The 18629-nt window shown below is 36.2% G+C and overlaps 2 protein-coding genes across 2 annotated transcripts in view; one reads left to right on the forward strand and one right to left on the reverse strand.

Annotated features, from left to right (window-relative positions):
• ANKRD45 (ankyrin repeat domain 45) overlaps positions 1–18154 on the forward strand; it is a 30379-nt gene extending 12225 nt beyond the window's left edge. The window contains exons 3-6 of the mRNA XM_014561085.2: positions 601–768; positions 9913–10007; positions 12061–12199; positions 17550–18154. Coding sequence (XP_014416571.2) covers positions 601–768; positions 9913–10007; positions 12061–12199; positions 17550–17581 — 434 coding nt within the window. The 3' untranslated portion in view covers positions 17582–18154. The remainder of the gene's footprint in view (positions 1–600; positions 769–9912; positions 10008–12060; positions 12200–17549) is intronic.
• Positions 4372–6389, reverse strand: TEX50 (testis expressed 50). Its single transcript, XM_014560154.2, has 2 exons — positions 5889–6389; positions 4372–4981 (listed from the first exon to the last, which is right to left on the reverse strand). Exons 1-2 carry the CDS (start codon positions 6210–6212, stop codon positions 4769–4771), a joined length of 537 nt encoding a protein of 178 aa, XP_014415640.1. The 5' UTR covers positions 6213–6389; the 3' UTR covers positions 4372–4768.
• Positions 18155–18629: the final 475 nt, after the last annotated feature.

Below are 18629 nucleotides of genomic sequence, written 5' to 3' on the forward strand. Positions count from 1 at the left end.
CTTTAATACCAATCTGAAAAAATTTTAAAGATGCCACCCATGTTTTTCACCTTTACAATTATACCTCATGGGAGTTGCCTCAGTAATTCTAAGAACTAACTTCCTAATTTGATAAGTCATAATTTCAGTTTTAATTTCAGATGACTAATTTCCAAACCCAAAGCATATGCAGTTGTAGTAATTTGTATGATTGTGTTAACAATAACGTTAGAGTGATTAGAGTTTGATGAAAATCCCTTAAAGTCATGAGTCTAATTGTGTTCCAAAATAAATGACTGTTGGAGATTGCCTTCTGCCTTAGAAGACGCTGAAGACTGCCTGTGTTGGTATCTCGTGTCCATCATTCACTGGCTGTGTTCCTTGGGTAAGTTTAACTTCTCTGGACCTCAGTTTCCTTATCTGTGAAATGGATATTATAATGGATCTGCCTTGTAGGGCTTTTTATGAACTAAATGAGTTTCCTGTATGTCACACACTTAGGACAGCTCCTAGCCCGTGGTCATTGTTCAGTGCTTGATGGCCCTGATGATCTTCTGCTCCATAAAACAGCCTAAAACAATGTCATCACCTTGCTCTGACCATCTTCATTCTGTCTCTCAGGTTACACACTTTTACACTGTGCCGCAGCCTGGGGTCGTTTGGAAACATTGAAAGTGCTGGTGGAACTGGGTGTTGACATAGAAGCTCTGAACTTCCGGGAGGAAAGAGCTCGAGATGTTGCTGCTCGGTACTCCCAGACTGAGTGTGTTGAATTCCTGAACTGGGCAGGTAAGGAAGCTCGTAAGGTAGTGGAAAACTGACCGACTGATGGATTTTCCTCCTATGTTACGGGGTTATAGGCCATGTCTTCAACAGAGCAAAGAGGTGATTAGTATTTTCATCTTCCATCAAGTTTTTTTATCTGTAGCTATAACCATAGTCATTGTTGGTGATAATATGTGAAATATGCCTTTTTTTCCTTCTTGCTATTTTGCTATTGGCCTAAAACGTTGTGCTTAATAGCAACTATTCTAGAAGCTGGTTGATTTACCAACTTCTAACAATTTTTCTAATTCTTTACTATAAGAATATATGTGTAATATATGTTCAAGGCCATTTTGTGAGAGACCTAGGCAGAGGGATCATTCCTTAAATGCTTTAAAAATGGCATATTTGAGTAGTATATTTGATTCCCCAGGTAGAAATAATTATAATTTAAAGTCGTTTGCTAAGCAAAATTAATCTATGGTGTTAGAAGTCAAAATAGCAGTTATTTTTATGGCATGAGGGGGACTTCTGGGCCATAATGTCCTTTCTCTTGATCTGCTTGTTGGTTACATGGTATCCTCATTTGTGAAAAGTTCACTGAGCTTATAAAATTTGCACTTTTCTGTATGTATATTATGCTTCAATCCAAGCTCAATAAACTATATACTATTTTGAGTTTCATTAATATTTTTCTTGCATCATTTTCACGGCCCTGTAAAACAGAGCTTAGAGATTTCAGGAAAATATACCTGTGCAACTCTGTATGTGTACAAACATTGGTTAAAAAACCAGTACTAAGGAAGTTTGTGACATTCATTTCATATGGTTATCTGCGTTTGTGTTTTTAGCAAGCATTTATTAAATGCCCACTAAGAACACAGCGTTGTGGTACAACTGGTTGTTTTTGCCCTCTGGACATTTGTGAGGTGGGGGATGATAAGCTATAGATGCATCCTACAGTTCAGTACCAATATCAGAAAGACTATATTTAAGGGTTAAAATGAGCAGAGCAGGTGGGACCTGCCATGGGGTGGCAGGAGAATAGGAAGACAGAGTGTGTTAGAGTTGAGGTGGGCCTTGAAGAATGGGTGGGATTTGGATGCACAATATAAAGGGAAAGGGTGTGAGCAAAATCTTACAGTTGGGAATGAAAATGATATGTTGGGGATACAGTGATGCGATTGCCTTACTGGAACAGCAAGTCATAATTTACACAGGTAGGCTGCAGGACCAGGCGGGCAGGAGTAATAAAGGAGTACGTACATGTGCTCTTGAGTCCGATTGCTTGAGTTTACGTACTAGTATCTCCACTTGAAACCTGTGTGACCTTGGACAAGATACTTAAATTCTTAAGTGTCAATTTCTAGTGTACAGCGCAATGTCCCAGTCATGCATATACATACATATATTCATTTTTGTATTTTTTTCATTAAAAGTTATTACAAGATATTGAACATAGTTCCCTGTGCTATACAGCAGAAACTTTTTTTAAAATCTATTTTTATATATAGAGGCTAACATTTGTAAATCTCAAGCTCCCAAATTTATCCCTTCCCACCGCCTTCCTTGGTAACCATAATATTGTTTACTATGTTTGGGAGTATGTTTCTGTTTTGTAGATGAGTTCATAGTGTCCTTTTTTTATATATATATATATTCCACATGAGTGATATCATATGGTATTTTTCTTTCTCTTTCTGATTTAACTTCATTTAGTATGACAGTCTTCAGGTCCATGCATGTTGCTGCAAATGGAATTATTTTATTCTTTTTATGGCTGAGTAGTATTCCATTGTATAAATATACCACAACTTCTTTATCCAGTCATCTGTCGATGGACATTTAGGTTGCTTCCATGTCTTGGCTATTGTAAATAGTGCTGCTGTGAACATTGGGGTGCATGTATCTTTTCTAATTAGAGTTCCCTCTGGATATATGTCCAGAAGTGGGATTGATATTTAAATCCTTTATACCTGATTCCTAATTTCCAGGAAAGGGGGCCTTGATCATAGTTCCTACCTCTTGGACGGTTGTTGTGAGATGATACACAGCACTTAGCTGTGATCAGCACTTGAAAAGTGCTGCTGCTATTATTACTATCAGATTATACCCTCAGATGTCAGGCATGGTGTTTTCATTTCATTTGTGTAGCCATTGGGAACCATTGAAAGTTTTTATGTAGAAGAGGAAGAGGATGAAGGTGATATTTAGAAAGATGCATATGACAGCAATAAGGAGCTTGCTTATCCATAAAATGAGAAGAAGGGAACTGGGAGAACTAATAGAAATGAGGAAATTGAGGGAAGGTAGCATATTTGGGAAGAATAAGATGAGTTGTACTTTGTGGATTATTTTATATGTAATTGTCCAATTGTTCTAAATGTTTTCTAGGGACAATATTTGTCAGTACCTTCAATTTTATGATTAGATATATAAGTAAAAAGAAAATAGCAAAGACTTTAATTGATCCCCACATGAATAGTTACTATAGATGAAATTTGCATTATATACTTTAAAATCCATTTTTGAAGTGTCCCATGGGACTTAAAAAACACAGTCCAGGAACAAAGTTTGCTATAATTTTTCTGAAAGTTTGGGGCTTATAGGTGTTGAATTGTATTGATTTCCTTCTTCCTAATGTCCACCTGTTTAGTTTGGGTCCTTATAGTCTTGGGGGAATTATACCTACCGTTTCTTAGTGATGAAGATAGAAGAAGACTATAATACTATAAACCAGTATTGTTTCCAGATCAGTGACGGAGTTTTAAGGATTGGAGCTTCATGGTAATGTAGCTGTGTAGTGTCAAAAACACAGACTATTCAACATAAAATTTAATGTTTGTTTAATTCAGATTTAACAAGAATATAAACTTCTTCCATTTCTTGCTTGGGGGACTAGAGTAGGAATCACCTGGAGAGATTTATGGGGTTCAGGGCCCCAGAGACTTACCCATACTACTGAAAATGCCACTATTTGAGATTAATTTTTTGGGGTTTCCGGGGTTTGTAGACATTTTAAGTGTTCAAGGGTCCTCCATTAAAGGAATATATATCAGTGTTACCTTGGAGGGAGTTAGCTGACTGTTCAGAACTCTGAAGGTGAGGAACAAACATTCATGGAAATGTGGGAGTAGGGTTGTGTTAAGGAAAGGTAGAAGGAAGGGAGGGAGTCTGGAAAGTGGAACTATAATAAACTTTTAATAATCCATCATAACCCAAGGCAGTTCTTTTGAGTTACTCGCAAAAACATCTCTGTTACTCTACAAAGGATTGTTCTTGTAGAAGTTTTTTCCCCTTTTATTGATGGAAGGTATGTTATTGATCTGGTGTATTTTTCTGGGATTTTTAAACATGTTGTTAATAAAATCAGTTCTAGTCTCAGACCAGTCTCTCAATTTTTGTTTGAAAAATACGGAAACCTTACTTTAAAAAATTGAGATGGCTGATCAATAAAAGTGTGGATATATTTTTAAAAACTGAGGCATCTTAACAAAAGTTTGAAAATTAAAAAATGTTGATTCTTAATTTCTTATTTATTATACTAAAGATAGAAATATTTATACTTTAAACAATGAATCTATTCCTTAATATTTCCATACTATTTTAATAATCTGAGATGGGAAGTTTAAAGCCTCATTGGACCATAAAATTTGCTCAGGAAACTAAGAAAAATCACAAATATTATTTAAATCAGGGATTTATTGAAACACTAAATCAAGATTCTATTCTACAGATTGCTTAATGATTAGTAATCTAACACATTAAAAAGAACAAAATGCTTAAACATGAAGCAGTGGTGATATACAGTCTTTTCCCCACTACTTTTGGTAAGCATGGACCCCATTTTAGCTGAATAGAAGTAACTTTTCAACCCAGACTTTGTTGGAAAGTTTCAGTAAAAAATGTGGCAGAAAATTACAAAGGCTCCCAGAAAACCATTTTTATCCTTACACGAGTTCTCTCAATAGATTTCCTGTGTAGTCTCCATATTGGGCTGAGCCATATTTGCATGAGGACATGTCTAGTACCCTCTAGCTCGTTGTCCTCCTTCAGTCTTCTTTTTCTTCAGTTTTCGATGCTTGATTTTCTTAGCTGAAGGATAATGGGACACCTGATTCAGGTACTTGTTCATCATTGATGTTGTGGCCACTAGTCTGCAAAGGATTTGGTCAATGTCATACAGAGACTGGTTTTCTAGATCATTGCCAAATGCGTCTGAGGTTTGTTTCTTCAGCTAAAAAGAGAAAAACGAATGATAATTATAAGTGTTTTCCTTACTGTAGTTCAAATTAAATTTGTTTTCTAGATATATACGCTTAAACTCCAAACACTACACGTTGCTTATTTATAAAGAAGAAAGGTTACTGTAGAAGAAAGGTCTAAATACGGAAGAAATACTCTTTTGTAAATGCCCCCGTATAAGATTATAGTATCATCATCACCATCAGCAAACGTTTAATGGGTACTTTCTATGATTAGAACATTTGACTATTAGTAAAATATTTGCCTTTACTAAACAGCCTTAAAACATAATGTGATAAAATCATAGTCATTTTATAAACATCTAATTGTTGTAGAGGTCAATGAGCTTTTAAGATTGCCTCAAAATATGGTGTCGTTGGCAAAGTGGGAAATTAGTTTAAGAGTGTTATTTTCCAGAAAGTTATCCTAAAATTAGAATTCAGTTTACAGCCCATTAAAAACATATCTGCCAACTTCTGCATACTTGGCTTTCTTGAATAGATTGAGGAGGAATCTAATGAGATGTCTTGTTCCAGATCCTTCATTTTATGGATCAGGCAGCTGAGAAAGATACAGTGACTCACCTAAGGGCCCAGACAGATAACTTCTTTTCCTCTGCATTCTACTCACTGCAGCTCACTACTTTCTTGATGTGTTTTGTAACCTGAAATAATCTGTCTAAGCTAATAGATTATTTGAAGGACTTTCTAATTCAGTACACATATGTCAAGCATCTCATAGGTTCGAGACACTGCGCTCTATGCCGGGGGTGAATGGTGGGAGAAGGGAAGGATACAGAGAAGAATAACACATGGTTCCTTCTCTCAAAGAAGCTGGTAACCCTATGTTTTAACTCTTTGATATTCTTATAGCTATTACGAGTTGTATCACCGATTCACCTTTTTTTTGTGTTTCTTCCATTTCATCCACAGGTAATGCGCAGACAAAACAGACAAGATTAAAAAGAGAGCTTGCACTGAGATAGAAATAAGATGTAAACTACCGTGAAATATACCCATATTAGCAAAACTGCAGCATAGTTTGTCCAGAGGATAAGGTAGACAGTGAGACGGAGAAGGCTTAACTTTCAGATAATGCATTTCTTCTGGAAAGATCTCCCATCCAACCTTTGTCCAGATAGTACCATCACAAATGCAGACGCTCTCCCTGAATAAGCAGATAAACAGCAGAGGAAAAATCAGGGATAGTCCTTGCTTGACCATCTTTCTTTCGCAGCTGGAAAAAAGATTGTAGTAAAAAAATTGGTTAGAGACAGAGCGGAAACACACTTAAGGTACTTTTCCTAGCCAGCAATATATACACTGATGATCATTGTGACATCATCAGTCATAGTGATTCAGGGATGAATTCAATGATGTCATAAAGAAACACATTGGAAGTAAAAGATATCCCCTAGCCAATCATCACTTGTGTTTCTTAGGAATACTTCTTGCCAGAATGGTTTGAGCCTCTTTAATTTTCTGAAGAACAAACACTTTACTAATATCTTGCTAGCTAACAAATTTAAATTGTAATGATATTAATAGAACTTCATGCATGCAGGAGGTCCTGGGTTCAATCCCCAGTACCTCCTCTAAAAATAAATAAACCTAATTACCCCCCGACCCCCACCAAAATAAAACAAATAATACAATGATAAATTAAAATATTAAAAAAAATAATTTTAAAAACTTCATGGAAAAAACCTTCAAAACCTTTTGGAGTATGGCACCTTCACAGCTACTTGAAAAATAGCTATAGCTCTGCCATTTCATACAGCCTAGCATCTGCTTCTGTTTTATCATTCTGGAATGTCTTTCCCTGCAAATAGTTAAGCAAATACCGAGTGCCTCCCCCTTTTGACTTACGTCTTTTTGGTGGAGATGCAGTACTGTCAGCAGATGAGGCGTGGGAAATTTGGTATGGTATGTGGAAAAAGATGAGACAGAGGTACATAATAAGGTGAGACAGACCCTGCCTTTAAGGAGCGTATAATCTAGAGGTAGAAGCAAAAAATAAGATAATAAAAAAATTACAAAACAGACTAAACCTGAGAGTGGAATCAAATCATAATCATGTAACTGTTGGTAGAGCAATAGTTTCTACCTGGGGGAACTAGGAGTTTCACAGAAGTGCCTTTTAAGTAAGCTTTGAAGAATGAGTAGAAATTTGGTGGGTGGTAACACAGAGGGCATCTTAGGTTGAGGGAACATAAAAAGCAAAGAAATTTTGTATAAACATTTATACCACAGATACTTATTGAATACCTCCTGTGTGCTAAATCCTGTTGTAGGAGCTCAGAATACCTTCACAGCTAGGCACAAAACCATCTTTATGTTCATGAAGTCTACTTTCAAGTAGGGAGACACAGAAAATAGAATCTATCCAACCCTATATATCTATGGAGCGCTGGAGAAAAATAGAGTGGTAAGGAGGTTATGAAGTTGCCAGCAAGTGAATGAGTGTGTGTGATTTTATAGAAGACAACCAGGAAAGGCCTCTCTGATAAGGTGACGCTGGAGCAGGGGCCTGAGGAACTGGAGGAGCGAGCCCTGTTGACGTCTACGGGCAGAAGGAACAGGAAGTAAATAATGGATGGGCTCCCCGGAAGAGTGCTGGAAGGGACGAAGCTGGAAAGATAGTTTGCAGCTGGATAGATCTTGGCGGGCTTTGTGTTTTATTCAGTAGTCAATAGGGAGTCATTTATAGAGTTTTGAGGAGAGGAGTGACATAATAATAAACTTACTGCGTGTTTTACTGTGTGCCAAGCACCTTGTCAAGATATTTGCATTTATGTATGTATATATGTATGTATTTATTTATTTAATGGAGGTACTGGGGATTGAACTCAGGACCTTGTGCATGCTAAGCACACGCTCTACCACGAGCTGTACCCTCCTCCCCAAGATACTTGCATGTATTATACTACATTTTGTTTAATTCTTACAGCAACCCTATAAGGACTGTACTGTATTTCCATTTTATAGATAGAGAAACTGAGATTAGAGGGGTTCAAATATTGCCATGGTCTCAGTATTTGTGTTCCTGCCAAATTCATACGTTGAAATCCTGATGCTCAATGTGATGGTGTTTGGAAGATGCCTAGGGCATGAAGGTGGAGCCCTCATGAATGGGGTCAGTGTTCTGATAAAAGAGTCCCCACAGGGTTCCCTTGCCCCATCCACAATGTGAGGACACAGTGAGAAGGCGCTGGCTCTCACTAGATTGCAACCATGTTGGTGCCTTGACCTTGGACTCACAAGGTCTTTTGAGAATTTACACCAGTAGAAACATTGCCAGTTTGGGCACAAAGGGACAGAGAGACGAAAAAAGAGAGAAAAGGCTGCTGGACTCCTAAAACTCTACAGGCAGGAAATAGACGGACAGAACGATTCAGCTGCAAAAACTTGCTATCTTTCATGAAAAGAGGATGACTCAGGCTGGAGCTGCAGGCCCAGGGATGGAGCCTTATACCACAGAGGATTATTCCCTGACCTTAACACCTAATCAGATTTGCCCTGTGGAATTTCAGGATTGCTTGGGACCGTGGTGACTCCTTTTCTCCTTCCATTTTCTCAATTTCTGAATGGCAGTATCTGACTGTATTTTGGGAGCAAAGAACTTATTCTCTGGTTTCATAGGTCTGCAGGTGGAGAGGGCTTTTACCCCAGGACGAATAGATCATACCAGAGTCTCACCCATACTTAGTTTAGATGATTTAGATGTTGAGATCTGGGACTTCTGAGCTGATGATATTTTAGATGAGCATTTGACAGGACTTAATATTGTAATGGGTTGAGACTTTTGGACGCTGGCATGGGGTAAGCATTTGTATATGGGATAGATGTGAATCTGGGGAGGCCAGAGGGCAGACTGTGGCAGGCTGAATAATGTCTACCAAGATATCTGGGTCCTAATTCTTACCTCATATGGAATTTTGTAGATCCTTAAATTAAGAATCTTGAGATGGGGAGATTACCCTGGATTACCCAGGTGGGACCTAAATGTGATGACCAATGTCATTATAAGTGAGAGGCAGGAAGAGATTTGACACAGAAGAAGAGAAGTTGATCTGATGATGGAAGTAGAGATTGGAGTGATGTACTTTGAAAATGGAATAAGGAGCCATCAGCCAAGGAGTACAGGCTGGTGCTAGAGGTTGAAAATGGCAAGAAAATAGATTTTCCCCTTAGAGCCCCCAGAAGGAGTTATCCCTGTCAACATTTTGTCTTTAACTCAGCAAAACTGATTTTAGACTTTTGGCCTCTAGAATTGTAATAGGATAAACTTGGGTTGTTTTAAGACACCAAATTTGTGGCAATTTATTATAACAGCCACGGGAAACAAATACATCAATCATTAAATTAATTTGAGGCTAATCTACCATTACTATATTCAGTTTTCCTGTCTAGGAATATAGTAAATCTTTCTATTTGTATGAGTCTTTTATTTCTCTCAAAGTGTTGTAATTTTATTTAAACAGGTCTTGCAAATTTTGAGATGGGTGCTATAGAGAATGGAATTATTTTAAACACTTTTTTTTAAAAGAGGGAAGCTATTTTGAATTTTTTTTTTTTTGGAAGAATTAAGAAGGATAAACCAAGTGACAGTTTTTCTATTGGAAGTGTTTTTGTTCCTTTCTCCTGAGTACATGTTTTAAAGAATATGGTTTCTTTGGGATCAGGTATCACATTTTATATTTATTTGTCCTTCAAGAAGTTTAGCATAGTTCTAGGAACACGATGAATGCTGTGCTAGTTGAGTGTTAACCTTTCTTGGAATCCCCCAAGGGAAACAACTGCAACAAATCTCCTACACGGTCTTTATAAAGCTCTGGACATATCACAGTGCATTACAAACCGCTGAACATGTTTTTTTGGTCTTTGTCTTAATACTGTGCATTTTACTGTCTCGTTCTTTCAGAGGCAAGGCTGGAGTTGAAAAAATATATTGCAAAGGTCTCTGCAACTGTTACAGACACAGAAAAGGGACCAGGGAAGCTCTTTAAGGAAGACAAGGTACTGCATTGTGATTATAGTTTGTTCTGAAGTCTTTTGAGGTTTTTGCCTTGTTACCTGTAATTTCTACACTAATGCACTAGAGGTAGGTGGTGGTCCTCACTGCTCTCTTCTCTCTCCCCACCTTCCTTCCTTTTTTCCTTTCTTGGTAAACTGCTGATAAGAAACCAATAAAAATTAAATGGAATGATACTGCAGAGTGACTAAGAGATGTACTCAATATTACACCCAACAACACAAATGAATCTTAGAAATGTAGTGTTAAGTGGGAAAAAAAAAGCATCAAAGAATACATAGACTTTTATAAAGCTCAAAACCAAGCAAAACTAAGCTATATTGTTTAGGGATGCCTGAATATGTGGTAAGAGTATTTTAAAAGAAAAGCAGAGGAATAAGCACAGATCGTGATTATCTCTTGGAGGCGGGCAGGGGGATGAACTAGGGAAGGGCACAGAAGCAGCGTTAATACCACTAGCAGTGTTCTTGGGATCCACTGATACTCATTTCATTATTTTGCTTCAAAACTTAGATCTGCATCATATACTTTAGAATTATGTATATACATGTTACATATTTTATAATGTATCAAATTTTACAGATGGTGAAAAAAGATACACAGATGTATAGATGGCTAATTGTAAAGCCAGCTTGCCACATTTACTGTATACTAAGTACATGTGAATTAGTTTATTAATTTGAAAAAAAAGATATGCTCAAGGTGTCAGAAATTGTATTGGTTTTGAATTACTTCCTGCATTTCTGTGTAGGATATTCTGTGAATTTTCTGTGACTTATAATTCTGATGAGAAAGAATTAGCTATTGCTAAAGTGTACAGACATCATCATGTCTGAGAACATGATAAGGTACAATTGTTTGTAAAACACTTTACAAAATCTCTTATGAAACAAACAAAATATAGGCAAAATTCTATTAGAATAGCTATCACAGCTATTAGATCTGCAAAACATTCTGGCACAAACAGTGCTTTGTCAAACTAATTAATATAACATCCTTTTTTAATTTCAATTTTTAAATATTTGGTTATTTGAACTAGAAAATCTGATGTCCATTTAGTAGTGATTAGAATAAAAGTGAAACATCTAAAGCAAACTTAATATTTTCTCTTTTCCCTTTCCAGTCTTATCACCCTGTGATTCTAATAACAATTTTGCGTTAATCTCATCATACTGTTCCCTTCACTTATATAAACATATGTATGCACACATACGGCTTTGTAAAAGATTTTGTTCTAATACAAGTGGGATCACACTACACAAATTTTTCTTTAATTTGCTTTTTTCCTTTTTAAGAATATGTTACGAATATCTTTCCAAATCCACTTGGTTCTACATTCTTCTGCATATACTACTGCTTATTTATTAATATTGACAGGACATATAATAAATTTATTCATGTCCCTTTATTGTTACAAACCATAGAATAATAAAAACCGGCAGTCAGATAGCAGCAGTTTGCTGTGCACATGCAGAGGGTGGATTGGCAGTGCACACTGAGAGGTTTTCAGTGAGCTGGAGCTCTCCTTGCATTTCGTGCATTTCCTCCTCCTGTGAACCACCTGAGAAGGAATAAAACATCAGCACTGTCTCTGGGTTGCATGCAGCGCATACCATCCATCTATTCTTTTCCAACCTTGCTGGACGTTTTCTTTATCCCCAGGGCTCATTGAAAGTAAAGAATTAGAGAGTAGGGTAGAGAAATGGGGAAGGACGGCTTCATGACTCTAGATGAGAAGTTTCCTTATCCTCACATTCCGCTGATGCTAGAGCTGCTGTCCAGGATTGTAGCCCCCAGCCATGTGTGGCTGTTTAAAGTAGAATTAAATAAAATTTAAAATTCAGTTCCTCAGTTACACTAGCCACTTTTCTAGTGCTCCCTAGCTGTGTATCTCTAATGGTGACTGTTGGGTAATGCAGATACAGAACTTTTCCATCATCACAGAAAGCTCTGTTGCACAGTGCTGGGTTAGAGAGACTGTAGAATTTTATGTTTTAATAAATAAGTGGAAAGTAAACTCTTTGCTTCTGTCTCTAGAATACTGTCCTCAATGCATGCCGTGTGAAAAATGAGTGGTTGGAAACCCACCTGGAAGCTTCCATTAAGGAGGTTTTTGAGCAGAAACAGCAACTGGAGGATATTGTGACTCCTATCTTCACAAAAATGGCTACACCACGTAAGTTTTGGATAAAAATGGTTCGAGTGTCAGAAAAGATGAAAATTAGGTTCATTGTTGTTATGTCCAAGATACTCTGACTTCAATAGTCTTCATTAAGTAGTCGTTAACCTTATTACAAGCACTAATCTATATAACTCAGTTTCATTAATCATTTCAATACTTTTAATAACTAAAAATAACGACTGAGTTATTTCTATAGAGAATGTCTAATACTAATCTTACTACCATCATTAATCATTTAATTTTATTTAATTTACTATGGTTTTGACCAACGATTTTCAACTACAAAGGCATGTCCTCCAAGGAAATAGAGTGGCAGATTTTGAAAAGATATTTTCAGTATTATAACTCTATAGCTTGAAAAACCTGTTGTGGGAGTACTGTCCTGTCAGTGGGGAGGGTGTACTATCAGAATTTTGGTAGCAGGCATACCGAAGATTTAAAAAATGTCAACTTTATTGAGATAGAATTCTCATACCATAAAATTCACCATTTAAAAAATATACAATTCAGTGGTATTCAGTATATTCTCAGAGTTGTATAATAATCACCACTCTCTAATGTTAGAACATCTTAACACCCCAAAAAGAAACACCTTATCTATTAGCAGTCACTTGCCATTTCTCCCTCCCACAAGCCCCTGGCAACCACTAATTTATTTTTTATCTCTATGGATTGCCTGTTGCGATCATTTCATAGGTAGAATCACACAGTCTATCACCTTTTGCTTCTTTCACTTTGCATAATGTTCTTCAGGTTCATTCATGTTGTAATACGTGTCACTGTTCCTTTTTATTGCTGAATAATAGTCCATTGTATGGATTCAAATTTATCCATTCATTAGTTGATGGACATTTGAGTTTCTGTTCTTTTGACTATTATAAATGATGCTGCTGTGAACTTTTGTGTACAAATTTTTGTGTGGCTTCATGTTTTCTCTTGGGTATATTTTTAGGAATGGAATTCCTGAATCATATGGTACCTCTATTTCTAACCTTTTGAGGCACCACCAAACTGTTTCCAATTTTCCATTCCCATAAGCAATATATATGAGAATCCCAGTTTCTCCACATCGTTATCAACATTTGTTATTGTCTTAAAATTTTTTACTTTAGCCATTCGAGTGGGAATGAAGTACCTTAATGCAGTTTTGATTTGTGTTTCTTTAATTACTGATCATGTTAAACATTTTTTCATGTGCTTACTGGCCATTTGCATACTTTCTTTGGAGAAATGTCTGTTTGAATCCTTTGCCCATTTTTAAGTTGAGTTGTCTTCTTGTTTCTTTTTTTTAATGAAGTATAGTTGATTTAAAATATTATATTAGTTTCAGAAGGTATACAGCATAATAATTCAATATTTTAATAGAATTTAAAGTTATTACAAAATAATGACTGTATTTCCCTGTGTTGTATAATACATCCTTGTTGCTTACTTATTTTATCCATAGTAGTTTATGTCCCTTAATCCCCTGCCACTATCTTGCCCCTCCCCCTTTGCTATTCCACTGGTAACCACTGTTTTATTCTCTGTATCTGTGAGTCTATTTCTGTTTTGTTATATTCATTCTTTTTAAAAATGTTTTAGATTCCACATGTAAGTGATAACATAGAGTGTTTGTCTTTGTCTGACTTATTTCACTAAGCATGATACCCTTTAGATCCATCCACATTGTTACAAATGGCAGAATTTCATTCTTTTAATGGTTGAATAATAGTCCATTGTATATATGTACCACATATTCTTTATCCATTCATCTGTTGAGGGACACTTGGGTTGCTTCTGTATCTTGGCTATTGTAAATAATGCTGCTTCGAATGTTGGGGTGCTTGTATCTTTCCAAATTAGTGTTTTCATTTTCTTTAGATATATACTCAGGTGTAGAATTGCTGGATCATAAGGTAGTTCTATTTTTAGTTTTCTGAGGAGCCTCCATACTGTTTTCTACAGTGGCTGTGCCGATTTACATTCCTACCACCAGTATACTTGGGTTCCCTTTTCTCTGCATCCTTGCCAACATTTGTTATTTGTAGACAGTTTGATGATAACCATTCTGACAGGTATGGGGTGATTATTAATTGTGGTTTTGATTTGCATTTCCCTGATGATTAGAAATGTTGAGCATCTTTTCATGTGCCTATTGGCCATCTGTATGTCTTCTTTAGAAAAATGTCTGTTCAGATCTTCTGCTTGTCTTTTAATTGAGTTGTTTTTCTTTTTTTGATATTGAGTTGTATGAGCTGTTTTGGATATTAATCCCTTGTCAGTTGTATCATTTGCAAGTATTTTCTCTCATCCTGTAGGTTGTCTTTTTGTTTTGTCAATGGTTTCCTTTGCTGTGCAAAGGCTTTTAAGTTTAATTAGGTACAATTTGTTTATTTTTCCTTTTGTTTCTTTTGCCTTTAAAAAAATATTGCTATGATTTATGTCAAAGAGTGTTCTTCCTATGCGCTCTTCTAGGAGTTTCATGGTTTCAGGTCTTTCATTTAGGTCTTTAGCCCATTTTGAGTATATTTTTGTATATGGTATGAGGAATCATTCTAATTTTATTTTTTTACATGTAGCTGTTCAGTTTTTCCAGCACCACTTATTGAAGAGACTGTCTTTTCTCCATTGTATATTCTTGCCTCCTTTGTTATAGACTGATTGGCCATAAGTGCATGGGTTTATCTCTGGGCTCTCTTATTCTGTTCCATCGACCTATGTCTGTTTTTGTGCCAGTACCATGCTGTTTTGATTACTGTAGCTTTGTAATATAGTCTGAAGTCAGAGAGTGTGATACCGCCAGCTTTGCTCTTTTCTCTCAAGATTGCTTTGGCAATTTGGGGTCTTTTGTGGTCCCATATAAATTTTAGTATGGTTTGTTTTAGTTCTGTGAAAAATGCCATTGGTATTTTGATAGGGATTGCATTAAATCTGTAGATTATTTTGGGTAGTAAGGACATTTTAACGATGTTAATTCTTCTAATCCAGTTCATTGTATCATCTTCAGCTTCCTTCATTAATGTTTTATATTTTTCAGACTATAGGTCTTTCACCATCTTGGTTACATTTATTCCTAGGTATTTTATTCTTTTTGTTGTGATTTTAAATAGGATTTTAAATGGGATTGTTTTCTTACTTCCCCTTTCTGATAGATCTTTATTAATGTATAGAAAATTAACAGATTTTTGTATATTAATCTTGTATCCTGCAGCTTTACTGAATTCATTTATTAGTTTGAATAGTTTTTTGGTGGAGACTTTAGGATTTTCTGTGTATAGTATCCTGTTATCTGCAAAATAGTGACAGTTTTATTTCCTCCTTTCCAATTTGGATAACATTTATTTCTTCTACTTGTCTGATTTCTGTGGCTAAGACTTCCAATACTATGGCAAATAGAAGTGTTAAGAGTGGACATCCTTGTCCTGTTTTTGACTTTAGAGGGAAAGTTTTCAGCTTTTCACTGTTGAATATGATGTTAACTGTGGGTTAGTTATAAATGGTCTTTATTATGTTAAGATGTGTTCCTCTATGCCAACTTTGATGAGAACTTTTTATCATGAATTGATGTTGAATTTTGTCATATGCTTTTTCTGTGCCTTTTGAGATGATCATCGGGTTTTTACCCTTCTTTTTGTTAATGTGCATCACATTGACTAATATGCATATGTTGAACCATCCTCACACACTGGGAATAAATACCACTTGATCATGCTATATGATCCTTTTAAAGTATTTTTGAATTGGTTTGCTAGTATTTTGTTGAAGATTTTTGCATCTAGAGTCATCAAGAGATATTAGCCTGTAATGTTCTTTTTTTGCAATGTCTTTCTCTGGTTTTGGTATCAGGATAATGATGGCCTCATAAAATGAATTTGGGTGTCCCCTCATCTTTAATTTTTTGCAATAGCTTGAGAAGGATAGGTTTTAGCTCTTCTTTATATTTTTGGTAGAATTCTCCTGAAAAGCCATTTAGTCCTGTCTTCTGTTTTTTTTTTTTTGTTGTTGTTGTTGTTGTTGTTGTTGTTAGAGTTTTATAGTTTTAGCTCTTACGTTTAATGATCCATTTCAAGTTTATTTTTGTATATGGTGGTGAGGTAGGGGTCCAACTTCATTCTTTTGAATGTGGATGTCTGGTACCTAAGATTTTTATGTTTATCAAAAGGAGCTGTGGGTTATTTTTTTTTAAAGGTTAAAACACTTAATCTACTCTAGGTAGTACGACAGGATAGCCTTTGCCATCTGTACCCAACATCTCATGAGCATGCACATAGCACTCTCCAAGGTCCCCTGAAGGAATACAGGTGCCTTTGCACTGTCCTTGTCTTTAAGGAGTCCACCACCCAGTTTGTGAGTAAATATGCATACTTGAAAAGATAAACTAAATGCTGTGTCTGTTCAGGAAAGCCTAAGTGTGAAGAGAAAGTATCAGGAAGAAAGAGGAATTGCCAGAAAGGATAGGTAACCAGGATGGAATATGAAGAGAATTCTGGAATGAAAGCACAATATGATGATGAAAAGTTGAAATATGGGAATAGGGAAGTGGTCAATATCCATCTGGCTACTTATAGTTGAGTTTGAGTTCAGAAACAGTAGAAAATAAGGTTGGAAAGTCAGCTTGTGATCATTTCATTGAAAGTACTGAATTGTAAGCTTAGAAGTTTGGACTTTGTTTTCAGGGCAGTGAGTTGCCATTAAAGGCTTTGTTTGGGGTAGGAGAGAAGAGGTATTAAGTAGTGGAGGGTAATTTGACTTTCCTTGCAAAATGAATTGGAGGGAAAAGAGACCAGAGGGCGTGAGACCAGTATAGTTCAGGAATGAGATGGTTAAAACCTAAATTGTTGGTTATACAGTTTTAATTGTCGCCTTCTCCCCCTGTGCCACCACTGCTGTTAGCCTGGCCCAGCAACCCTCCCTCCTTCCCTTCTCACCTCTGAGGAAGATATACTTCTCTCCTCAAATCCCCTCTTTCGCCTCTAAGCACCCAGTGTCTTGTACCTTCACGTTATAGAAGTGTTAGATCTGGATGGAACCTCTGAGATGACCCCCTCATTTTACAACGAAGAAAGTGCAGACACATCAGTCAGGTTAAGCAGTTTATTCAAAGTTACCCTATTCAATGGCAGAATTAGGAACAATAATACTGATTATATGAGGAGTGTGATCTCACAGCTTTAAATATTTTAAAAAAAAAAAGATTAGAGGAGAATACTTGAATTGACATACCAACACCAAGTTTTCATTAATGCCTGTTCAGGCTGGGACATACTTATTTATTTCATGTCCATTGTATTAAATACTAGCTTCTTTTTTGTTTTCTATTGCAAGCTGATTAAATATAATTTAAAAATCTGCTTCCTTTCAGGTCAAGGGAGAAGTGCCAAATCTATATTCTAAGCCATGGTCAGAAAAGAAGTCAAGATCATACCTTCTACTGAACATATATTTTATAAAAGACCACATTTTTCTTCTATTATTTTTAAAGGCAAACCTATTCATGCCGACAAAAGTTAATAAAACAGATGTGGGGTTTTATAAAAGTGTTTTAAATATGAAATTAAATCACCCTTGTTTTGTTTTACTGCATTCAGCATGCTTATGTCTAGACTCTCTGGCCTTGCCTCTGCTCTCACAAATCAGTTTCAGGTCAGTTCCAGTGCTCCTTCCAGAGAGCACTTGGGTCTGAATCACTCACAAAGACCATGTGGATGCTCTAAGAGCCACTTAGGGAATCTAACAATTTTCTGTGTAATTGAGGAAGGAAATTTCTATTCACCTGAGGAATTCTATTTAAAAAAAAAAAAGACATATTGACTATTTCCAGAAGAAAAATTTGTTCTCCTTCTCTCAAAAGGAACGCTATGGGCTGACACCCTGGAGCAGGGAAATATTGAGAGTGGTTTGGTCAGGTCTTCTGCTTATACAACTGTTAATCCCTATGTCCAATTAAAATTCACTTTTAAAATGGGATATAGTCTCTTAGTAAATCTTTTTTTTTTAATCTTTAACCTTCTTCTGTCTTTAAATTAATAAACACATATCCACGTAGTTTTATGTTTAGATTTCCCCCATGCTCTAGGTTTGCTTGTGTAGTTATTATGACTGGCTCTATGTCATTTTTCCTTCTGCTTTATAGCTCCTGGATTTTCAATATCATTGTTGGTTTCACATTGGTGATTTGGAATGTCCTTTTTATCTAGTTTCTCTAGAGATTCCCTGAACCTTCTACTACTCTGTGACTTTCTGAGAAAGTTTTATAGAAAGAAAATGCTTCTCTTCTTTGTCCCACCCTGAAAGCTAGTTTTTCATTCTAGAGGGGAAGGAAAAGACATGAGCGATTCAGTCATTCCTTGTCAGTTGACGTTTTCTCAACCATGGTTTTGAGGTAGCACTGTTCTGAACTTGTCTCACAAAGTTTAAAGTTTTGAGATCTTTTTTTTTTCTA

The sequence above is a fragment of the Camelus ferus genome, chromosome 21 (genome assembly GCF_009834535.1).
Source record: "Camelus ferus isolate YT-003-E chromosome 21, BCGSAC_Cfer_1.0, whole genome shotgun sequence".
In the NCBI taxonomy this organism is placed as follows: Eukaryota; Metazoa; Chordata; class Mammalia; order Artiodactyla; family Camelidae; genus Camelus; species Camelus ferus.